At 53.4% G+C, this 21,489-nt stretch overlaps 1 protein-coding gene across 5 annotated transcripts in view; it reads left to right on the plus strand.

Moving 5' to 3' along the window:
* Positions 1-20,854, plus strand: part of SEMA4A (semaphorin 4A) — a 42,632-nt gene extending 21,778 nt beyond the window's left edge. For all 5 annotated transcript variants that reach the window (XM_039513030.1, XM_039513031.1, XM_039513032.1 and 2 more), the window contains 14 exons: positions 1,898-2,057; positions 6,397-6,557; positions 6,983-7,045; positions 7,992-8,090; positions 8,960-9,071; positions 9,501-9,617; positions 10,289-10,419; positions 11,624-11,793; positions 12,603-12,753; positions 13,117-13,306; positions 14,151-14,266; positions 14,391-14,554; positions 15,888-16,006; positions 17,121-20,854. In XM_039513030.1, coding sequence (XP_039368964.1) covers positions 1,964-2,057; positions 6,397-6,557; positions 6,983-7,045; positions 7,992-8,090; positions 8,960-9,071; positions 9,501-9,617; positions 10,289-10,419; positions 11,624-11,793; positions 12,603-12,753; positions 13,117-13,306; positions 14,151-14,266; positions 14,391-14,554; positions 15,888-16,006; positions 17,121-17,764 — 2,331 coding nt within the window. In that variant the 5' untranslated portion in view covers positions 1,898-1,963 and the 3' untranslated portion in view covers positions 17,765-20,854. The remainder of the gene's footprint in view (positions 1-1,897; positions 2,058-6,396; positions 6,558-6,982; positions 7,046-7,991; positions 8,091-8,959; positions 9,072-9,500; positions 9,618-10,288; positions 10,420-11,623; positions 11,794-12,602; positions 12,754-13,116; positions 13,307-14,150; positions 14,267-14,390; positions 14,555-15,887; positions 16,007-17,120) is intronic.
* The last annotated feature ends 635 nt before the right edge of the window (positions 20,855-21,489 follow it).

Below are 21,489 nucleotides of genomic sequence, written 5' to 3' on the forward strand. Positions count from 1 at the left end.
TCCTCCCCCCAGTGCACCCCCGCAGCGTCAGGCACTGGGTCCTGTCCCTCGCTAGCACGTGGTCTGTGTGTACGGCTTGGGGTCTGGGCGTCGCCTTCCTGGTCTACGGGCCAATCCTTGCTGGCAGGAGCGCCCCGCAGTCAGTGCAGTTACCCCAGGGCTGCACTTGCCCCCTCCCCCGGTTTATTAGCCGCCGTTTATGCAGACGAGAGAACAAGGTTCAAAGCTGCAAGACGGGGTGAGGCTGCCGCTCGGCAGAGTAACCAACAGCTCAGGCCGGGGATGACCTCTCTTGCCCAGAGCCGGGACGGTAGGGCCTAGCCGGGGCACTGGGGGTGGACACCGAGGCATGTTCCTGCCCTGCCTCCGGCTGCATTTCAGGAGTTGGGGAGGTTCTAGGAGAGGCAGGGGCCGGAGTGGCTGTGAGCATGGCCAGGGTCAGAGCAGGGTGGGATCATTTCCCGCCCCACACCTCGTCCCCAGGGGAGCCGCGCGAGCACCCCACATTTCACAACCTCCTATTTCCCCACCATTTCCAGCAACAGGTGGAACAGCTCGGCTTAGCGGCCGCGGGTGCTGCAATCTGCCGGGCTGAGGAGGAGGAGGAAGGGTTGTGTGTGGAGCCAGCATCGGGGCCCCGCTCAGCCTGTCACTCAGCTGTCGGTGGCTTTCGAGCTCCACTCTCCGGAGCACTTGGGGAATTTGCCACCTCCTGGGAGCCCCTGATGCAAATGCCTCGGTTTTTAAGGCCCAGCTTGACAAAGCCCTGGCTGGGATGATTTAGTTGGGGTTGGTCCTGCTTTGAGCAGGGGGTTGGGCTAGATACCTCCTGAGGTCCCTCCCAACCCTGATAGTCTGTGATTCTATGACCCAGCCCCCAGCAGCGCCCGGCAGTTCTGCTAGGTGTTTCTGAAATGCTGGGGCTGCCGGGCTCACGCGAGGGAGGGGCCAAAAGGCCTGATCCGAAGGCCCCTGGGGATGGTAGTGGAAAAGCTCCCACTGGCTTCAGCCGGCTTTGGATCGGGGCTTGGATCTGGCCCAAAAGACCATCGAGGCCAGTAACACACATTCCCCAACCCTTTGGGGAGGGCGAGTGGGACCCGGGCAGACCATATGGTCTCCATAAAGGGCTCCCCGCCCCCGAAGAGAGCGTGAGAAATGAGTCGAGCGACGGGGGGTGGGGATCAGGTTTCGGGAGCGAGGGGAGGGATGGCAGAGAGGGGCTCGGGATGTGACGAGGACAGGAACGCTTTGTAAGCATCAGCTGGGAGTAGGGGGGTCCTGAGCTAAAAGAGCTGCCCCATCAATTGGCAGCAGCAGTAGGCTCTTATCTTGCATGTGGACTGGAGGGGACACGCGGGACACGCCCACCCAGCATAGGGGGTGTGGCTGGAGTGCTGTGAGCTCTTCTTTGATTCCCAGAGCCCATAGAGGGCAGAGCATAAGTTAGAGCAGCCTTGAGGCTGCTCCAATTGATACAGGGGGATCCCACACAATCCCAGAACATGAGGGGTCCAAAGGCTTAAAGGCATCTCCCGCATCCATCTTGCCCCAGCAGCAGGAGCCGAAGCGCTGAGAATCAAACCCCGAGAGGCTTCTCCTCAGCAGCTCCTGCCGCCTGGCTCAGCCTCCCAGTATCACTGTGGCCCCATCCCGGCCCCGCTCTCAGCTGGAAAGGCTCCTTTCCTCCCTGACCCTGCGGCTGCCTGCGGGGCTCCCGTGATGGCGCACAGGGGCAGAAAGCACGGTCCCTGGTGAAACATGACTGCGCACGGCCCTCTCCCTAGCCTCGCGCTTCCGCTGCAGGTGGGAGGCTGGGGCTGGGACTCTTTCATGTGGTTACCTCGCTCGTTTCAACCATCTCTTCCTCTCCCTCCCTCCTCTGCTTTCTTGACAGCTCAAGAGCTGGGGCCGGGTCCCTGCAGATTTCACCGAGGGCCTCACCCTTTGCCGATAACCAGCCATGCCCGGCCGGACGCTCTGCCTCCTGTGCAGTTTGGTGATGCCTGCCGCCTTCCTGTGTGCAGATCTGCTTCCCAGGGTCACCTTCCCGAAAGGTGAGCAAAGGGGAGTGGGGGGGGGGGAGAAAGAAGGATGGATGAGAAAGCAAGAAAAGAGGGGTGGTGGGAAGGAAGGAAGGAAGGAAGGAAGGAAAAGAAGAGTGCAAAGACAGACAGACGGGCCTGGACAGACAGAAGGCAGAGAGACTAAATAAAACGGAGAAAGCAAAGCGAGAGAGACCATTGGGAGGAGGAAATGAAAAAGGGGTTGAAGGAAGAGAAAGAGAGAGCTGCGCCCTTCCGAATCACCCGCTGTCAGGCTCCCAGGCCCGGGGAGGGGCACGGGGCACCGGTAGAGAGAGAAACTCCTTGCCTGTAGCTGGGACTGGGGGGGGGTGAGAAATGACCGGGAGCGAGGGCGTGCGTCTCATGTCTCCCTGTCAATGAGGGCTCGGGTCTCGGAAGCTGCTTTTCCCCTGCGAGGGGAGAAGGAGATGGAGGCAGGTGCTTCGGAGGGAAGCTGGAGGCAGGAAGATGTGAGTTCAGATCCTGAACTCTACCCCCACGGCCCAGCTTGGGGCATCGTGGGCCAAATCTTGGTGCCACCTTCTGGCAGGGCTCACCCTGCGGCTTGATCCAGTGGAAAGGCTCCTGCTGGGCTTCGGATCAGAGCCAATGGGTGCCCACAGGGCCGTGCCGAGCCAGCCTCGCTCACACGGCATCGTGACCTCCAATAGGGAAGACGGGGCAGGGAGCTGCTTGCGGGGGCGGTGTGCCAGTGCATGGGGTATTTGGGGAGCGGAGCCATGGAGGGGGTACAGTGAGTGCAGGGGAGCTTGCTATGGTTCTGCCCCTGCTGCTCCTCCCCAGCCCGTACAGAGAGCGCCTGTGGGCTGCTGGGACTGGCAATCCAGCCGCTATCCCAGGCTGAGGCTATACAGGACTGGCTGCCAGGACACCTGGGTTCTATTCGCAGAGCTGCCGCAACGGTGCTACGTGACTGGCCGGCTCTCTGTACCTCGGGGTTCCCATCAGGGGCAACAACGATGATATTCACAGTCGGGAGAGTAGGAGATGATATATAGACCGAAGGAGCTGTCAGCACACTGAGGAACTGATATAACGCCCACAGGGGTTGCCAGTGGCTTGGATGGGCCTGAGTTCAAATCCCAGATGGGCCCAGTTTTCCTACCCCAAGGATCTGGCCTGGAAGTCTGACATTCTCTAGCTAGCCTGCCCTGGGCAAAAGGTCAGAGTAGATGATCACAATGGTCCCTTTGGGCCGTGGTGACGTGAGTCTTCCCACCAACTGTGGATCGGGCCCCGCTTGCACAAAACGAACGCATTCTTCCTCTTCCAAACCCAGAGGCAGTAAACGCCAGAGCTCCGGGGAATGCTTATAATTACCCCGGCCTTTGCTGGCACCCTGTGAAAACAAATTCCAGCTGCAGCCTCTCCAGCGAGCAGCCGTCTATTAAACCCGATCGCCTTTCAGCTCCTTCTGAAAAGAAAAGAAATATCACACGATTTCCACTGAGCTGGGAAGGGACTTGTTGGGTGGGGGAGACGGACCTGATTTAGGATTGGAGATGCGAAAAGCTAAATACGGCTGACTTGGCTAGAGAGGAGACGCATCTAACAAGCACTTGAATGTCAAGGAAACAGGGTGGTTCGAGAGGGTTTAGAAGATCCAATCTAGGTGCTGCATAGACACGGTGAGAGACAATCCCTGCCCTGGACATCGTATAACCTAAATAGGCAAGACAGGTTAAGGGTAGAAGAAAGGAAAGATTGTTCACCCAGCTTTACAGATGGGAAACTGAGGCATGGAGACATTAAGGCCCAGATTCCCAAAGGCATTTAGGCACCTAACCCATGGGAGTTAGGTGCCTAAATGTCTTTGAGGCTCTGGGCTGAAGCGAGTTGCTGAAAGCCAGGAGTAGAACTCCTGAGTCCACGTCCAGCGCCGGCATTACCGAATCCTTGCTCCGAGTAACAGAAAATAAAGCAAAGGAACATTCAGGCTGAATATCAGGCTGTGCTTTCTAATAACAGGAGGCAGGGTTGTAATTAGAGGAGTTGGAATTTGTCCAGAATAAAATCATGAGCCTGCTTCTCACTCTGACTCCTTTTCCTCGTTCTAGTAGAGTAAAGGGGCCTCAGAGTGGTGTGTAAATGACATGGGCTCTCGGGTTATGCTGCCAGAGTAGTGAGAATCAGGCCTCCCCTCCCCGCCGCATATTTTAATAAAACAATTTCCCTTCCCTGTGGTGGGTTATTGAATCAAGAAGAGTTTTGCAAGATCTAATTTTCTTATTTCACTCTTTGGTTTCGGTTTGTTTTTTGCTTCAGCTCTGGAAATAGACAAATCACCTTGGCTTTGGGGTCTAGTCAGTTTCCGTTCATGGGGGTTGCTGAACTAGATGATCTTGCCAGGTCCCTTCCAGCCCTACAGCTCTGTGATTCTCTGGAGCTCACACACACAAATCCTCGGATGTGGCTGCAGTTTGGGATGCAAATGCCACAGGGTTTTTTTGTTTGTTTGTTTGCTTTTGGTGTATCTAAATAAACAATAATGGCCAGTGAAGCCTTTCCGGTGCTCTAAGGCCTTCTGGACACGTATTTATAATATTCTAGGCTGAATCTGCATCCCCTTGTCAAGCCTTCACCCTTGCAAAGACACTGCAGGATCTTCAATGACCACAAACGATCGGGACCTCGTTATTTCTGCCTCATCCTTCTGGCAGCTCAGCGCCCCCTAACACCACGTTGAGATGGGCCCAGAGGGGAGAGCGCCCCCTGCTGAGTCCCCACCCTGCCCCCTGCAGCACCATGCTGGGGCATTGGGGTCAGCACTGGCTCCGGGGGAAAAGCGCCCCCTATTGAGTCACCAGCAGTCGCGGCCTTCCCCTTTCCCACCCATCCTCAGCCTGCTGCTGCTGCTCTAAATTATGCTCTTCCCCCAGGCCCTATGTAGGGTCCTGCCAGACGCAGTGCCGGCTCCAGGGACATTTCCACTGCTCCTTCAGCCAGTGTTCATACAGCACATGGAGCCTGATCCAAACCCCCCTTGAGTCAATTCCTTTGATGTCAGTGGGCTGGGTCAGACCCCTAGAGCACTGACAGTCCGTGGGATTAACATTACATAGGCACTAAGTTGCAGTGTCTATGTTATGTTACAGTATATAGGTGCCAAGTTATGGTATATACATGCTACATTACGGTATGTAGGCTCTAAGTTACTGTGTGTATAGATAGATAGATATGCTGTGTTTCAGTATATAGGCGCTCTGTCACAGTACATGCATTTATTATTTATCTGCATTATCTCCAAGAGGCCTTCACTGAGATCAGAACCCCATTGTGCTAGGAGCTGTACATACACACAGTGAGAACCAGGCCACACCCTGGGCTGTTTCCATACACAAGGCAAACCAAATGTGGGAGGGGAAGTGATTTGCTCCAGGTCACCCAGTGGGTCTCCAGCAGAGCCTAGATCTCCTGAGTCATAGTCCAGAGCCTTCGTCACTGTACCACATACATGCTCTCCTATGGTACATGCATATGTGTTATGTTACGGCATATAGATGCTAAGTTATGGTATATACATGTAAGTTGCTATATAGATGCTATGTGACAACATATACATGGTAAGTTGTGATATATTTGCCAGAAGCTGGGAATGAGCGACAGGGGATGGATCACTTGATGATCACCTGTTCTGTTCATTCCTTCTGGGGCACGTGGCATTGGCCACTGTCAGAAGACCAGATGTTGGGCTAGATGGACCTTTGGTCTGACTCAGTAGGGCCGTTCTTACGTTCTTATGATCGATGCTGTGTTACAACACATACGTGTTATGTAGGGTTTTGTGGGAAGTTACGTTTCTGGTTTTAGCAGGAAGTTCTGCCGTTTCAAAATTGTTTTTTGTTCCGAATGCGAATGAAACGTCGAATTTCAACAATTCCTGCTAACTGAAATTTTTTTTAAATTGTTTTGAGTCAACTGATTTTGATTTTTTTTAAATCCTATCAAATAAATTGCACAACAAAAAAACCCATAGCATTCTGTTCCATGATCAAAACGCTTTGTTTAGGTGATTTTCATCAAAAAATGAAATTCTGTGGAAATCAACGTGTTTCCAACAAAAAAAACCAAACATTCTGTTGGAAAATTTTCAACCAACTCTTAATGCTATTCTGTACAGGTGCCACTTTACATATATGGTGCTAAGTTATGGAATATAGGTGCCAAGCTATGGTATATAGGTGCCTCTCTACAGTATGCGGGTGCTACATGATGGGATGTTGGTGCCTCTTTATGGTATATAGGACCCACACGTTATGGTACATAGGTGCTAATTATCATATACCAAGCACTGTTTGATCCCTGCCAGGAGACGCCCGGAGGATCCTAACCAGCTTCAGCAAGGACGGAATCTTCAACTATGATACGTTCCTCTTGAGCGAAGACGAAGGCACTCTGTACGTGGGAGCTCGAGACACCCTCCTCTCGCTCCGGGTGGACAGTGCTGGGTCCATGGAGCTGACGGGTTCAGTGAGTAGAGCTCGGCCTTCCCCAGAGAGTGGGGAGCATTTGGGCTGCAGGAGGGAGGCAAGCTGATCCCTGGGGTGGGGAAAGTGGAAGTCAGACCTGGGTTCTGGGCCCCTCCCTGTGCCTCAGTTTCCCCATCTGGAAAGTGGGGATAATGTTACTCAGGGGCAAGGGATTGTGAGATGTAATTCATTAATGTTGGTAAAGTGCTTTGAACCTTAAGCGGAAGCCTCTAGAGAGAATAGAACTGAAGAGTCTTGACTCCCTAACCCCCTTGCTCTGACCACTAGACCATACTCCACTCCCTGAGAATTTTGCTCTCAGCAGCTTCCTTTCCTTCCAGTGCACTATTACAGGCTCTTGACCTTTTCTCCGGGTGAAATCTTCCTCCCAACCTTTGAAGAGTCTCTCTCTTTCCCTCCTTACAGATAGTGTGGCAACCCATTCCTGAAAAAAAGCAGGAGTGTGTCTTTAAGAAGAAAAGCAACCTGGTAAGGAGCGGGGGAGATGCTGGGGCTGGTGTGGGCTGTATTGTGCCCCTCGAGGGTGGAGTTAGTCGTGGCGGGTACATGGAGGGCATGGAGAGCTGGTGACAATGCTGAGAGGTGGGTGCTGGGGAGGGAGGGGTGCTTTGTGGTGCCGTGAGAGGCGGTACCAAGCTAGGTGCAATTCCCGAGCCTGGTTTCTGACTCCCTCAGGAAGCGGTAGTGCTTGCTGGTGGGCTAGGTGGCGTTCTTCTCAGGGTCTCAGCCTGGGGTCCCGGGGGTGCTGGGTTGTGCTTGATTATCCCACGCAGGGGGGGGTGATAATCCTGGTGTCCTGGCCAACTCTTCCTTTGCCTCCCTAACTTCCCCTTGCAGCTCAGCTCGGTCGCGTTCTTCTTCTCCTAAACCGTTGTGCAGCTGTCACGCGCCACCCTAGAGGTGGCTGTTTTTTAGGGCTGGGTGAGTGCAGCATTGCTATGCGCTGTTGAACAGCTGTCGCATTCCACTTCAGAGGTGGATGCTGTTTAATGCTGACGAGTGGTCCCTGTATAGCAGTGCTCTGTGTTATTGATCGGCTGCTAAGTCCCACCCCAGAAGTGGCTGCATTTTAATGCTGGGTGAATAATCGCTGTGCAGTGTTGCTGTGTGCTTTTGAAGCAGCTGCCACGCTCTGAGCCAGAGGTGGCTGTATGGTAGTGCTGAGCAGGATACCTGTCTAGTGTTGCTGTGTGCTATTGAACTCCAGCCGAGTCCCACCCCAGAGGTGGCTGCATTTTAATTATGGGTAAGCGATCCCAGTGAGATGTTGCTGGGGGCTGTTAAATCACTGCTGCATCCCACCCCAGAGCTGGCTGCATGTCAGTGCTGACCATAGTGATCCTGTTACATGCAGCCTGTGAAGCAATCTGAAATCTAAGATGTTCGTTGAAGTGGCGTGTTCTTTTCCCCACAGACAGAGTGCTTCAACTTCATCCGTGTCCTGGTGCCAGTGAACCAGACTTGCCTGTACACCTGTGGGACCTATGCCTTCAGCCCCTACTGCTCTTACATTGTGAGTGTCTGGTCTGGATTGGCGGGAAGCTCTGACTGCAGAGCCTGCACAGGGTTTGGTTCAGGAAATGGGCCACGGCTCACAGAAGAGGCAGGGCTGGTGTGAGGAGAGAGGAGAGCAAAGAGGGCAGAGTCAGGACTCCCGGGTTCTATTTCCAGGTCTGAGAGGTAGTGTGGTCTAGTGGTCAGAGCGAGAGGGGGCGGAGTCAGGACTCGAGTTCTAGTCTCCATAGAAGAGGCTTTGCTGCCCTCTGTTGGCTCTGTGTGTACGTTGAGCAGCCTCTTATATTGTCTGGTTATTTCCCTTTCCAAATGAAAGGCCCGGGTTTACGGGAAAAGTGGTGAGTTTACAGGAACCCGGGTCAGCATTTTCAAAAGTGGCCTCTGATTTTCTCAAGTTGCATAACCAAAAAAAAAAAAAAAATTAGATATGCAAAAACAAGTGCCCACTTTTGAGACTAGTTGGCCCTGTTCTTTTGGAGTCACCAGAAGAGAGAACTCATCTGAGCTCTGGCCTGGGTTCTCCTCCAAAATTCAAGGGTGTCCTGATGTGGGGTTCCTGATTATTGGCGTTCCATTAGTATTATAATGTGACTTTATTGGGGTTATATTATGAATGTGGCATAGTGGATACAGCCCTGGGCTGGGTCTCAGAAGACCGGGCTTCCATTCCTGGCGCCACCACTGGCCTGTGGGTAACCTTGTTGGTAAAACACGTTTAATATAATAGAGAGAATTATCTTAATTATGAAAGTTGGGTTCTCCCCATCCTGTGCCTGGAGGGGATCTGTCTCTAGACTGAACTCAAGCGACCACCATTCGGTTTGTTCTTGTTCTGCGACTGATTGATTGATTTGTAATTCCTCGTAGAATCTGGAGAATTTCAGCCTGGTTTCTGCCGGCCAAGGGCAGCCTCTCCTCCAGGATGGGAAGGGACAGTGCCCCTTCGACCCCCGCCACAAGTATACGGCCATCCTGGTGGGTGAGTATGGAGCTCTTTGGAAACCATGGGCTGTGCGGTGACTGCGCGATGGGGAGGGAGGTGGAACCCGCTGCCCTACGGTGGTCAGCCCATGGACGGTTATGGTGCCTCAAAGCAAAGGATTAGATCTTGAGCTGAATCAGTTGAGTCACATCTTCGGGGCAGCAGGTCCAGGCCTGGGGCTGGCCTGAGAGAGACCTTTAAGGTCCTGCTGTCATCCTGCGATGCGCTGCTGTCTTAGAGATGTAGGTTTATCCCTCAGTGCCCGGGTCACCCACTCTAATCCATCAGGATAACGAGTCCTAGCTCTGGTACTTTTCATACAGAGATCTCAGAGCACTTTACCACTCTCTGACTAAATAACCGAGCCCAGAGGCACCGGCACAGCTGCCGGCCCGGGCTTCCCTCACCACCTCTCTCCACCTGCAGATGGTGAGCTCTACACGGGCACCATGAACAATTTCCAAGGAAACGAGCCCATAATCTCCCGTGCCCTGGGCAGCAGGACCCTGCTGAAGACCGATGCCTTCCTCAGGTGGCTGAATGGTGAGGATGGGGTAGGAGGGCCTGCTCCTGCTGCTGGGAATGGGGTGGGGCGTGGGGAAGGGCAGGGGCTGAGGTAGCATCTGAAATCAACCGCTGCCCATTTATGGTCTTCCAGACACGGGATCTGACTCTGTTACCTGGTGGGGTTGGGAGGAGAGGCTGCAACACCCTTTGAGCTCTTCATGTGCTGAGGCTGTGCTCAGCCTGGCTCCGGGGCCAGTTAGAGCAGCCTCGGGGCTGCTCTAATTTACACTGGGCTCCCCATGGCCCCCTGCTGTCCCTGGGAAGCAGAGAATAACCACAGCATAATGCACTGTACTCATGCCCACAATCTGCCCCCTAAGCCAGGGTGGGTGCAGCTCCACGCTGGCCAGGGAGGACCCTGCTCAGGAAGGATTCTCAGGGGACCGGTTCCCCCCACTGTAAGGCCCTTTAGCCACTTAACGGGGCCTCACATCAATGAGAATGAGGCTCAGGGACTCTTTGCTCGAGTCGCCGTCACCTATTAGCCAACAGGCGAACGGCTGGTGCCCACTGGCCCTCAGGGATGTGTTTCCTAGGCGACAAGCTCCCAGCCTCCCATGGATATTTACATGCCCATCTGCTCCTTGGGAAGCAGCGCGCAGGGACTGAGCATCTAACCCACCTGGTCTCCTCCCACCCCCACACAGTCGACGCAGGCTTCGTGGCCTCGGCCAACATCCCTGGAGATGAGAAGGTCTATTTCTTCTTCGAGGAGACGGCCGAGGAGTTTGATTTCTTTGAGAAGCTCACGGTCTCCCGGGTGGCTCGTGTGTGCAAGGTACAAGGCTGGCCCGAGTTGGCTATGGGAGCACATGCGTTCCTATGTCCCGCACCTCGGCGTTGTCGTCTCTCCCGCTTGTGGCCTGCCCCAGTGACGACAACTGACCCACCAGTAACACAGGGCCTCCGTTCTGCTCTTCTGGGCAGCTCAGTTGTTTGAGCACTGGCCTGCTAAACCCAGGGTGGTGAGTTCAATTCTTGAGGGGGCCATTTAGGGATCTGGGGCAAAAATCTGTCTGGGGATTGGCCCTGCTTTGAGCAGGGGGTTGGACTAGATACCTCCTGAGGTCCCTTCCAACCCTGATATTCTATTATTCTGGCTGGCTGGCCTCTGCTCCCTTTCAGGGTCTCCCTGCAGCCACCCCCTGTATTCAGACCCCAGCCCTCCATGTGGGTTATGGGGCAGTTTGAGCACCATCTATACATAGCTATGTGGGGAACAAATATTTGATGGTTGACTCTTCAGTCTAGCAGAGAAAGGTCCAACACAAGCCAATGGCTGGAAGTTGAAGCCAGACAAATTCAGACTGGAAATAAGGAATCAATTTTTAACAGTGAGCATAATTAAGCATTGGAACAAAAGACCGAGGATCATGGTGGATTCTCCATCCCTGACCATTTTTAAATTGGCTGTTTTTCTAAAGGATCTGCTCTAGGAATTATTTTGGGGCAGCTCTCTGACCCGTGCTGTACAGGAGGTCAGGCTGGATGATCCCAATGGTTCCTTCTGGCCTTGGAATCTATTAATCCCGTACCTTAAAATGGCTCACTAGCCTTCTAACAGCCCGTTACCACTGTCTGGTTGGTTTCCTGCTTGTATCCACCTATTTAGTTCCTCATATCTCACTGGCTGCGCACGAGGGCTTATTACAACATCATTGTCTGGAACATCAGCTGATCAGAGCCTGCTGGTTGGTTTACTCACCACAGTTGTACCACTAGAATTCCCCCTTTTTATTTTGAGCAGGGGATTGAGTTCGGGTCTCCCCACAGGGCCCCCCCTTCCTCTCCGACCTTCCCTTCATTCAGAATAGCTCTTCCCCTTTTTGGAGCAGCACATACACCCCCTGCTGGCGGAGTTGAACCAGCGCAATGGCAGCATGGCTGCGCGCTGACCCCCAGGACAAGCCATCCTCTCAGCCATCCCTTTAAGGAGAGGCCCTGCTCTGTTCAGGGTGACCCGGCATTCCTCTCTCCTGCAGAATGACGTCGGAGGAGAGAAGGTGCTGCAGAAGAAATGGACCACGTTCCTGAAAGCCCAGCTGACATGCTTCCAGCCTGGACACTTCCCTTTCAACGTGATCCATCACTCCTTTGTCCTACCCCAGCCAGGAGGGGGCGCCGTCTTCTATGGAGTCTTCACTTCACAATGGTAAGGCAGGAAACTTTCCTCTCCTGCCCAAAGGGCTCCGAAATCCCCCAAGGACCCATGTATTCCCAGGCTCGCACACCCACAAATCCCCTGGCTCCATCGCAAGAAGGACATTTCGGGGGAGGGGGCATCTGTCCATCCTGGCCATTCAAATGGGTATGCTGTACCCAGAAAGTAAGACCCCTTCTGCGTTATGGTTCACCCTGAATATGTCATTATTGCAGAACATGTCACTAACCTGTGGAACTCCTTGCCACGTGATATTGCTGAAGAAGTTGCTTAGTACATTTCAGAATTAAGAGATGAGACTGGTGGTTTAGTGGTTAGAGCAGATGGCTTGGGGTCAGGACTCCTGGATTCTAGTCCCACATCTAGGCGTGAGTGTGATTTAAGAGTTAGAGCACTGGGGACTGGGAGTTGACACGCCTGGGTTCTCTGCCCAGCTCTAGGAAGGAGCATGGGCCAGTGGTCAGAGGAGGCAGGGGCTGGGAGTCAGGACTCCTGGATTCTGTTCATAGGCAAGTGCCTGTCACTCTGGGGTGGTGAGAGTAGATGCTTTGCAAGTGGATGGAGGCCCTGGATGGAGGTCGCTGTGGAAGCGCCTGGCATTATTATTTCAGAAGGATCCAAAGTTTATATGGCCAAGGAACAGCCCTTAGAGAGGGCCCCAAATGGGGTGGACTCCCCATGCCCACTCACCCACACGTCACAGGCAGGGTGTGGCTGGATCCCACATCTGACCTGCCCACCTTTGGGGTCCCCCTAGCACTGGGGGTCCCCCCCTAACACGATCACTCGTCCCCTGGCAGGCAGATGGGAGACGCAGGCAGCACGGCAGTGTGCGCTTTCAACCTGGAGGACATCGAAAGAGTCTTCAGCGGCAAATACAAGGAGCTGAACAAGGAGAGCTCCCGGTGGACGACATACAGCGATGGGGTCCCTGAACCCCGCCCTGGCAGTGTGAGTATCACCTGCTTCGCGCATCTAACGCCATGGCATGATGAGGTGTGGGTCTGCCCCAAAGGACGACTTTACAGGACACGGTGCAGGGTTACGCTAGGAGGCTGGGACTCAGGACACCCAGGTTCAATTCCTGCTGGTGTCACTGACTTCGGGCAAGGCACTTAACTTCTCTGTGCCTCAGTTTTCCGGGATAATAGACCATCTGCCTTGCTTTTTCCAGGAAGCTGACATAATCAGCTGTGCTTTCCCCCTTTGCAAGGGTGCCTAGAGCTAAAAAAAACAACTCCTAAAGCCGGTCACTAGCCCAGATCCCGCAGCTGATAGCCCTTCTGATCCCCTGCCTTTCTCCTCCCACTGCAGTGCTCTGTGCCCCCATCGGCGGACAAAGTCCTGACCTTCATGAAAAACCATTTCCTGATGGATGGAAAGGTTTTGCCCAGGAACAAGCAGCCGCTGCTGGTGAAGCAGAACGTGAAGTATACGCGGATCGCAGTCGATCAGACCCGCAGTGTCTCGGGCACCTCCTATGAGGTGATGTTCCTGGGAACAGGTACGGCTCCCATGAGCAGGGGACACCACCCCGTTGGTGCGTGGGACTGGATTCTGCGCCCAGCTGATGGTTTACCCAATGGTAAAGCTCCCATTGACATCAGTCGGGGACAAGCTCTTATCGCAGAGTCAGACGAGTAATTCGTTTTCCGGTGATTAACTTGCAAAATTACGAAAAACTTCATTTCAGGTGGACCTGAAATGAAACTTTAGGGGGTTTTGGATGAAACTAAAAAGTAAAAAAAAAAAAAATTAGTTTTTGAGGCTTTTGGAAAAAAAAGAAATTGAAAATTCAAAAAAAAAATTAAACATTTGGACTTTTTTTTTTTTGGCCAATTTGTGTATTTGTTATTTTGGAATTTGTGTGTTAGGAGAGCAGGGGGGTGTTTCATCCCATTTTACCGGCCAATCTCAGCTCTGTTAATTGAGCCCTGCCCATTGCGTTTTCAGTTAGGTATGGCTCTCCTTCACTTCCTGTCCCGTGCATTGTTAAACACATTTACCGCTCTTCACCCCAGAGGTGGCTGCATTTCATGGTGGACAAAGTGGTTTGTATAAGCCTGACAAGGTTGGTGCCAGCCAGCCAACAAAGTGCTTTGGAGGCATATTGGGGCAAAAGGCCCTGTATAAACAAAGGATCATTCTCTTTTAATTAAGCAAATTGTATGTGTGAGAGAGAGAATTGAATAGACTAGCTATTTAGATCCAGATACTCAACTTCCACTGAAACTAAGAACTTAAATACCTTTGTTACACACAGTCAGCTTAGAGACGAGATCAGAGAGAGGATGCATTATCTCAGCCCCATGGTAAATACACTTGTGTTCCTATATTTCCTCCCACAGATCAAGGGTTCCTGCACAAAGCAGTGGCTCTGGCCAGCGGTGCTCATATCATTGAGGAAATCCAGCTGTTTAAGGACCCAGAACCTGTGCAGAACCTTCTGTTCTCACCTGGGAAGGTAGGAGACCTGCAGATCTGCCTAGTGCAGCAGACAAGAAGGGGAGATGCTTCCCCGTGTGCAACCAGGCGGTGCTAAGTAAGTGACGTAGATGTGACATTTTCTGTGTGTCTCCCCCCTGCAGGGGATCCTATATGTGGGGTACTCCAAGGGGGTCCTGCAGGTGCCGCTGGCCAACTGCAGCGTGTACAGGAGCTGTGCTGACTGTGTCCTTGCCCGAGACCCCTACTGCGCCTGGGACAGGCACAGCCAGTCGTGCCAGGAGACCCGAGGCACAAACAAAAACACGTGAGTAGCTCAGTGTATGGAACAGCTCTGGTGTAACCTCCGAGAGGGAAGCAGCCATGTCTGGTGGTTAGAGCAGAGCCTGGCGAGTCAGGGCCCTTGGGTTCTATTCCCTGCTCTGGGAAGGGAGTGTGCTGTAGTGGTCAGAGGCAGGGGACTGGGAATCAGGACTCCTGGGTTTTATTCTGCCTTATCCCACCGTATGAATTTAGGAAAGTGACTTGCTTTGTTTCCTGCCTGCAAAGCGGGGGAAATAACACTCCCCTGCCTCCCAGAGCTTGCCAGGTGCTTTGAGATCCTCCCAGGACAACTGCTCTAGACGGGCAGATGGGCATTTCTGGGCCTCGGGGAGTGGTGGGATCGGGGAGGGTGAAAAGCCCCTAGAGTTCCCTGAGCACTAGCCCGGAGGCCTGCCCACCAGGATTACAGCCCTACAGTGTCGTTAACGCACTTCGCTAGCGCTGATGCGCATTCTGCCGGCACCACACTCTCAGAGCATGTGCCACTGATCAGTTGCCTGTGGCCTCTATATAAATCCACGGTACGCCCAGATCTGGAATACCGTGTGCAGATGTGGTCGCCCCATCTCAAAAAAGATATATTGGAACTGGAAAAGGCTCAGAAAAGGGTGACAAAAACGATTAGGGGTGTGGAACGGCTTCCGTAAGAGGAGAGATTAATAAGACTGGGACTTTTCAGTTTGGAAAAGAGTTGACTAAGGGCGGATATGACAGAGGTCTATGAAATCATGACTGGTGTGGAGAAAGTAAATCAGGAAGTGCTATTTACTCCTTCTCATAACACAAAAACTAGGGATCATCAAATGAAATTACTAAGCAGCTGGTTTAAAACAAACAAAAGGAAGTGTTTCTTCACACAATGCACAGTCAGTCTGTGGAATTCTTTGCCAGAGGATGTTGTGAAGGCCAAGACTATAACAGGGTTCAAAAAAGAACTAGATAAGTTCATGGAGGATATCTCCATCAGTGGCTATTAGCCAGGATGGGCAGGGATGGTGTCCCTAGACTCTGTTTGCCAGAAGCTGGGAATGGGTGACAGGGGATGGATCACTTGATGATCACCTGTTCTGTTCATTCCCTCTGGGACACCTGGCATTGGCCACTGTCGGTAGACAGGATACTGGGCTAGATGGACCTTTGGTCTGACCCAATGTGGCCGTTCTTATGTTCTTGGACCTAAGGGAGGACTTGAACCCAGCTCCTCAGGAGCTCCTGCAAGCCCAGCAACCAGCTCACCTGCCATCCCCACATCAAGCAGCTGCTTGAGAGTGACTTCATTGCCTTGAGTTCTCAGTGTGTCACTTCTCCCTCTCTAGGAGCGACTGGCTGCAGGACGTCGAGAGGGGCAGACCGGGGGCTACGTGCCAGCAGATCAGTGGGAAAGGCCGGGCCACGCCCAGGTCTCGGGACGACTCGGGCAGCAGCCTGGTAAAAAGTTGAGTATCGACCTTCCGGGTTTACTGTGCTTGGGGCACGTGTCTACCGGCGGGTGGGGCTCTCAGCCAGCAATGCTACGAGGGGGGCTGGGGAGGCCCTGCTGCAAGCCAGGGCAGGCTGCCTGCTCTAGGGAGGAGCTGGATCTGGGGAGGAATGAAGGGGGCCACACCCGGTGCTCTGAGGCATGGCATCTCCGGTGGGCTTTGGCCCTGCTTTCTGCAAACAGCGCGGAGCAAATCCCACGACAGACTCTCCAGTCAAAAATAATGTCACCAAGGCAGCGCTCAGCCCAGTAATAAATAACAGGTCAGGGCGCCAGCCCCCCTAGACAACCCTACAATAACAAAGTGTATAGTTCACCCTCTGCGCCCAATCCACTGAGGATCAGAGGCTGTTGTGGGGCTGGGAGCTTTAGCTCACACTCCCGCAGCTCATGCTTTTAGCTCTGGTGCATCAGCCAACATGGCAGCCATCACATGGTCTGATACAGCGGCCGCCCCTGGCTAGCAAATCTCCTGGTTCCTGGCCAAAAGTTGCTATTAATTGAAATTTACCAATAAGTTCTTGTGGCAATGCCCCCTGAGGTACAGAGAGAGGGGATGGGGGAAGGGGTGCTCAGTACCTTTGAAAATCAGGTTTCTTACTAGGTGCCCAGGTTGGAAGTGGAGCTGCGTGAAATTTTTCACAGGAACCATTTTTTTTTTTGTAATGAAAAATGCTGATTCAGAGTCACCGAAACATTTTGCGCGTTCGTGTCAGTTTCGCACCAATTGTTTGTCCAAAAAAAAAAACCCTAAACAGTTTCCAAAAATATTGAAACATTTCAGTTCAAAATTTCCTTTCGTTTCCCAATGTATTAGCCATCTAAAAACGCTCGAAATCGAAACCTTTCGTTTGACCTGAAACACTTTTGGTTTTTAACGTTTCGACTGGCCATGAAAATGATCCCGGTTGGTCCCATTTGAAACGAATGTTGTTCCCCGCAAACTCCGTGACGCACCCTGGCTCTAGTCGCAAGGGGCTGGTGCCCGCTCTTTGAACAGCAGCGTCAGCTGGTCCGGGTGGGCAGCCGGAGACTCACCGCTCCCTCTCCTCTCCTTGTATCTTTGCAGCTTTGAGCCCAGCGCTGAACTCCGTGATCCGGCTGCCCTGCCCGCAGCTCTCCGCCCTGGCCAATTACAACTGGAGCTACCCAGGGGCTAAGAGCCCAGCGGGGCTGACGCTGTTGGACAATAAGACGCTGGTGATCATCATGCAGCGCCAGGCGGTGGGCGAGTACACGTGCTGGGCCAGCGAGAACGGGTACCGCCAAGCTGTGGCCCGCTATGTGGTGCAGGACCCCACGGGAGACAACATCCTGAGCGAGAGCGGAGGGGACAGCATGGTCGGGGAAGGGCCGGAGCGGGGGGCCGGCCCACAGGGCAGGCACCGCTCCTACTGGGCACAGTTTGTGACGGTGACGGTGCTGCTGTCGCTGACGCTGGCCGTAGCAATGGCCATGGCCGGCTTCTCCTACCACAACAGGCTCAAGGCCAAGAGCAAGGTGCAAGGATGCAACACCCCCGAAGCCACCAAGGTGTCCAATCAGGAGAAGGTGCCGCTGAACGGAGGCCGGAGCCCACCACTACAGGGGCCCGTCCAGGAGGGGGGCAAGGACCCCAGGGACTGCTGTGTCCAGATGGAGGGGCTGTACCAGGGCATAGACGTGGACAACAACAGGTTAAACGCCAGCCTAGGGGCCGGGGAGGGCTCCTAAGGGGCAGCTCTGGAGAAAGCTTAGGTTGGCCATGCCTGCCCCGACCCGCCTTTCGTCTCGAAAGCAGCCGTGTCGTGGTACCGAGCAGCCCTGCGATAACAAACCAGTGTGTGTGGCTCAGCGCCTGGGAGCAACCCTACAATAACAAACCTGTCTGCGTCCAGCCCCCAAATTCATAACAAACGTGATATCAGCTGGTGAGACCTTCCACAGGGCGCGCCCAGAAACTGCACCTGCTCCTCGTCAGTGTGCCAGCTGCTGCCGCCCGCCCACGGGTGGGTCACTCCACCGCTGAAAAGCAATGGGCCCAGCCTGCCCCACTGCGCTGTCTGAGCACCACCAGCGGCTGAATCGTGGGACGGGCGTTAAACAGAAAACAAAATAAACCCTCCGCTTTTGGGTTTCCACACCAAGCACGAGACGAACACGGAGCACGTCTGGGGCTCTAGATAATCAGGTTCAAAGGAGCTGGTGGGCAGAGTGGCTCTGGAGAGTGTGTGAGCCCTGCCTGGCTCGTGCCCAGCGCTGGGGATTCCAGCAGGGAGCGACCCCGCTGTGAGATCTGAATGGGCCCAGTGTTGCGGTGTCTACAGATCTAGGCTGCGTGCGTAGCTGCTGCCTCCCGGGCTGTTGCCTCCAGCGATCGGTGGTTGGTGACATCCCTGCACTGGCCTGGACTAGCTGGGAGCTGCCACGTCCGCTCCGCGAGAGCTGTGAACGATGGCCAACGTGCAACACCGCAGCTGCACGTTACCTGGCCAGCTCAGTCCTCCCCTGTGTGGGATGCTCTTGGCGCCAGTCAGTGGCCGGGTGTAGCTCTGCCGGGGCCCAATCCGGCTCCTCGCGGCTCTGAATATGGGGTCTAATGTTCTGCCTTTGAGTGCAGGGTCAGCAGTTCAAATCCCGCCCCGCTGGCAATGATCAGATAGCTGATCCTCGTCGGCCTGCGTGCAATGAGCAGCTGGGCTCCCAGTCTGGTCCCTGCTAGGCCAGAGGTCTGGATCAGAACAGCCACTGCTAACTGGCCCCCTCAGCGGGGAGCCCAGAGATGGCCCACGTCACGGAGACTGCGCTCTGCTCTGGGGTGGGGTGTCCTTCCATCAGAGGGCATTGTACTGTCACTCCCTGCTGTGTGTGGGCAGAGGGCTTTAGGGCCTGATTCTCATTTACACAACAGCCTCTTTACACCACTCTGGGCCGGTAAAGGGGGCATAAATTAGCCACCCCTCCTCTGCACTGCCGGAGTGGTACAAGGGGCCTTTTAGTGTAAGTGAGAACCAGGCTGAGTCCCTGGGGTTTTGGAGCCAACAGCCTGAAAAATCGGCTTGGGGGGGTGGGGGAGGGGAGTTGCCAAGGGGCTTTGGGGATGGGGAGGAGGCGGAGGTTGTGACCGAATGTGAAGCTGTTGGTTTTTTAATTTAATGTTTTTAGATTTAAGTTAAGCTTTTCCCGGTAGCAGCGATCGAAGCCCTTGTTTCACCACGTCCGCGGGAGGAACGCGGCTACCGAAACCAGCTCCGGGCCCGTAGCCACACTGACAATGCCCAGTGACTGGGGTCGTAGCCTCGGCGCCAGGAGCGCAAACATGGTGCGTTTTTTTGCACAAACCACTTGGTTGCACCCGGAGTTAAACGCAGCCAGGCCGGTGGATTTCCCCGGGAAAGGCCTCGGATTTCTCCCTCTCAAACGGGATCGGGTTGCTCGTTTCTAAAAACCCTTCTTCAGCCGCATCAGTATTATTTTGTGATGGATAAATTAACCCCTGCATTGCTGGTCTGCTGCAGCTCTGACACTGCTATTATGTTTCAGTGAAATCAGTGCAACACAGGATGGGTTCACTTGTTACATTTTCCAGCAGAGCAGGCGGGTTCTACCGGGATATCCTTGAAAAATCCAGGCTTCTTTCTCGGTTACGCTCACACCCATTAACCCTGCTCTGGGCAAGACTGGCTTCTGAGGCTCTGGGGGCCTGATTCCCTTTTACATCCTGGTCCTTTTACCCCGCTCTGGCAGGGTAGATGAGAACCAGGCCTTGGAGATTTCAGACGCTGGGGCAGTTGCACGGTTGGCTTCCAGTGGCAATGCCTGCGGGCCATGAGGGTTGCAACATATCAGTGCAACTACGCTGATGCTTGTCACCGGGGCAGATCCCCAGCTTATTGTACAATAGCCGCCCGATCTGAGGTAAGAGCATTGTCTGTGCTCTGTGACAGACCCAACGCCCTTACAAAAAAACACCCAAGCAAAACTCTTCCCTGGAACCTTTCCCTCTTTGATTCAGGTCACTGGCTAAAAATGAGGGTATCTACCTGGAGATCGCTATGTGACCCTGAAATCCTGCCGGAGACAAGGCCAGGGAGTTGTTACCATGATGCGGCTAGTCAAAGTGAACTCCAGGAGGGGCAGGGTTCATTTGAACAAGCCACACTGAGGTAAAAGCTACCTGGGCCTGGTCTGCATGTGGATTTGATGCTGAGGTACACATGCCTTTCTGCAGTGCCTGTGTGTGCAACCTCCTGCTCTCATTTCTGTGCCGTCTGCTGCTCTGTAACAATGACTAGATTCTTCAGTCAAGTGCCTGAGCTTTTACAGGCGGGACAAAGCCCATTCTGTCTGTCTGTGTCGCTGAGCACCGGGGTCTGTGCCATGTTGTCCATACTGCAGTTAGAGTGAACTGACAGCAAGTGTGAAAAATCGGGATGGGGGTGAGGGATAATAGGAGCCTATATAAGAAAAAGACCCGAAAATCGGGCCATCTGGTCACCCTAACTGCAATGCCAAGCACAGAGTTCGGGCCTGATCCTCCGCTGGTGTCAATCAGCACAGCACCTTGGGCTCAATGCTGATCTATACCTGCTGGGGATCTGGCACTATTAACTTCAGTGGAGCTGGGCCAGTTTACACCCGCGTGGGATCTGGCCCCATTAACTTCAGTGGAGCAAGGCCACATTACAACTGCTGGGGATCTGTCCCTTTGTTGCTTGTTTTATGATGTTTAACCTTTTTTTTTTTTTTTTTTTTTTTTTAAGATGTACATCTTCCTCCTCTGGATACATTTTATTTTTTATTAAAAAGAGAATGTCACACTCATGTGCTGCTTTTTTATTCTCATGTCAAGAGCGTGTTGCTAAGAAGAGAGAAAAGGCCTGATTCCCCATTGCCCTGTACATTTTACACCAGTACAGAAGGGTGTAAAACACTACCCTTCTGAATTGAGGGCCCTTTGCACTGGTGTAAAAATGTCTGCTTAATAACCAAGGACTGGATTCCATTTACTTCAACTGTTGGCCTTTAAGGAGCTATTTATATACATGACGTTTAATACCATAGGGATTACCGCAAACACCATTGAAAGGCGGCTGGCTCTGGGGTGAATGCCTTTTAACAGCTCTCAGAAACACTACAGGATGGGAAGCAGTGGAGAAGCTGTTTGTTGAGTCAGAAGGGTTAATATGTTAACACTCATGTCTAGTGGCTTGCATAGCTCTGTGATAAAGTGGGCATCATTGGCTCCATTTGACACAGGGAAAATGAGGCACGGAGTGGGAGGAGTGACTTTCCCAAGGCCGTCGGCAGAGCTGGGAGCCAGGAGTCTCATTACCAGCTGCCTACTCTAACCGTTAACTTTTCCCCAGTGGGAGATAGGCTCCTAAATTCCTTTGAGGAGCCAGAAGATTCCAAAGAGCCATAATTTTGTGCACACAGGTACTCATAACTCCTTGCCG

Source organism: Mauremys reevesii, linkage group 24 (genome assembly GCF_016161935.1).
Source record: "Mauremys reevesii isolate NIE-2019 linkage group 24, ASM1616193v1, whole genome shotgun sequence".
Lineage (NCBI taxonomy): Eukaryota > Metazoa > Chordata > Testudines > Geoemydidae > Mauremys > Mauremys reevesii.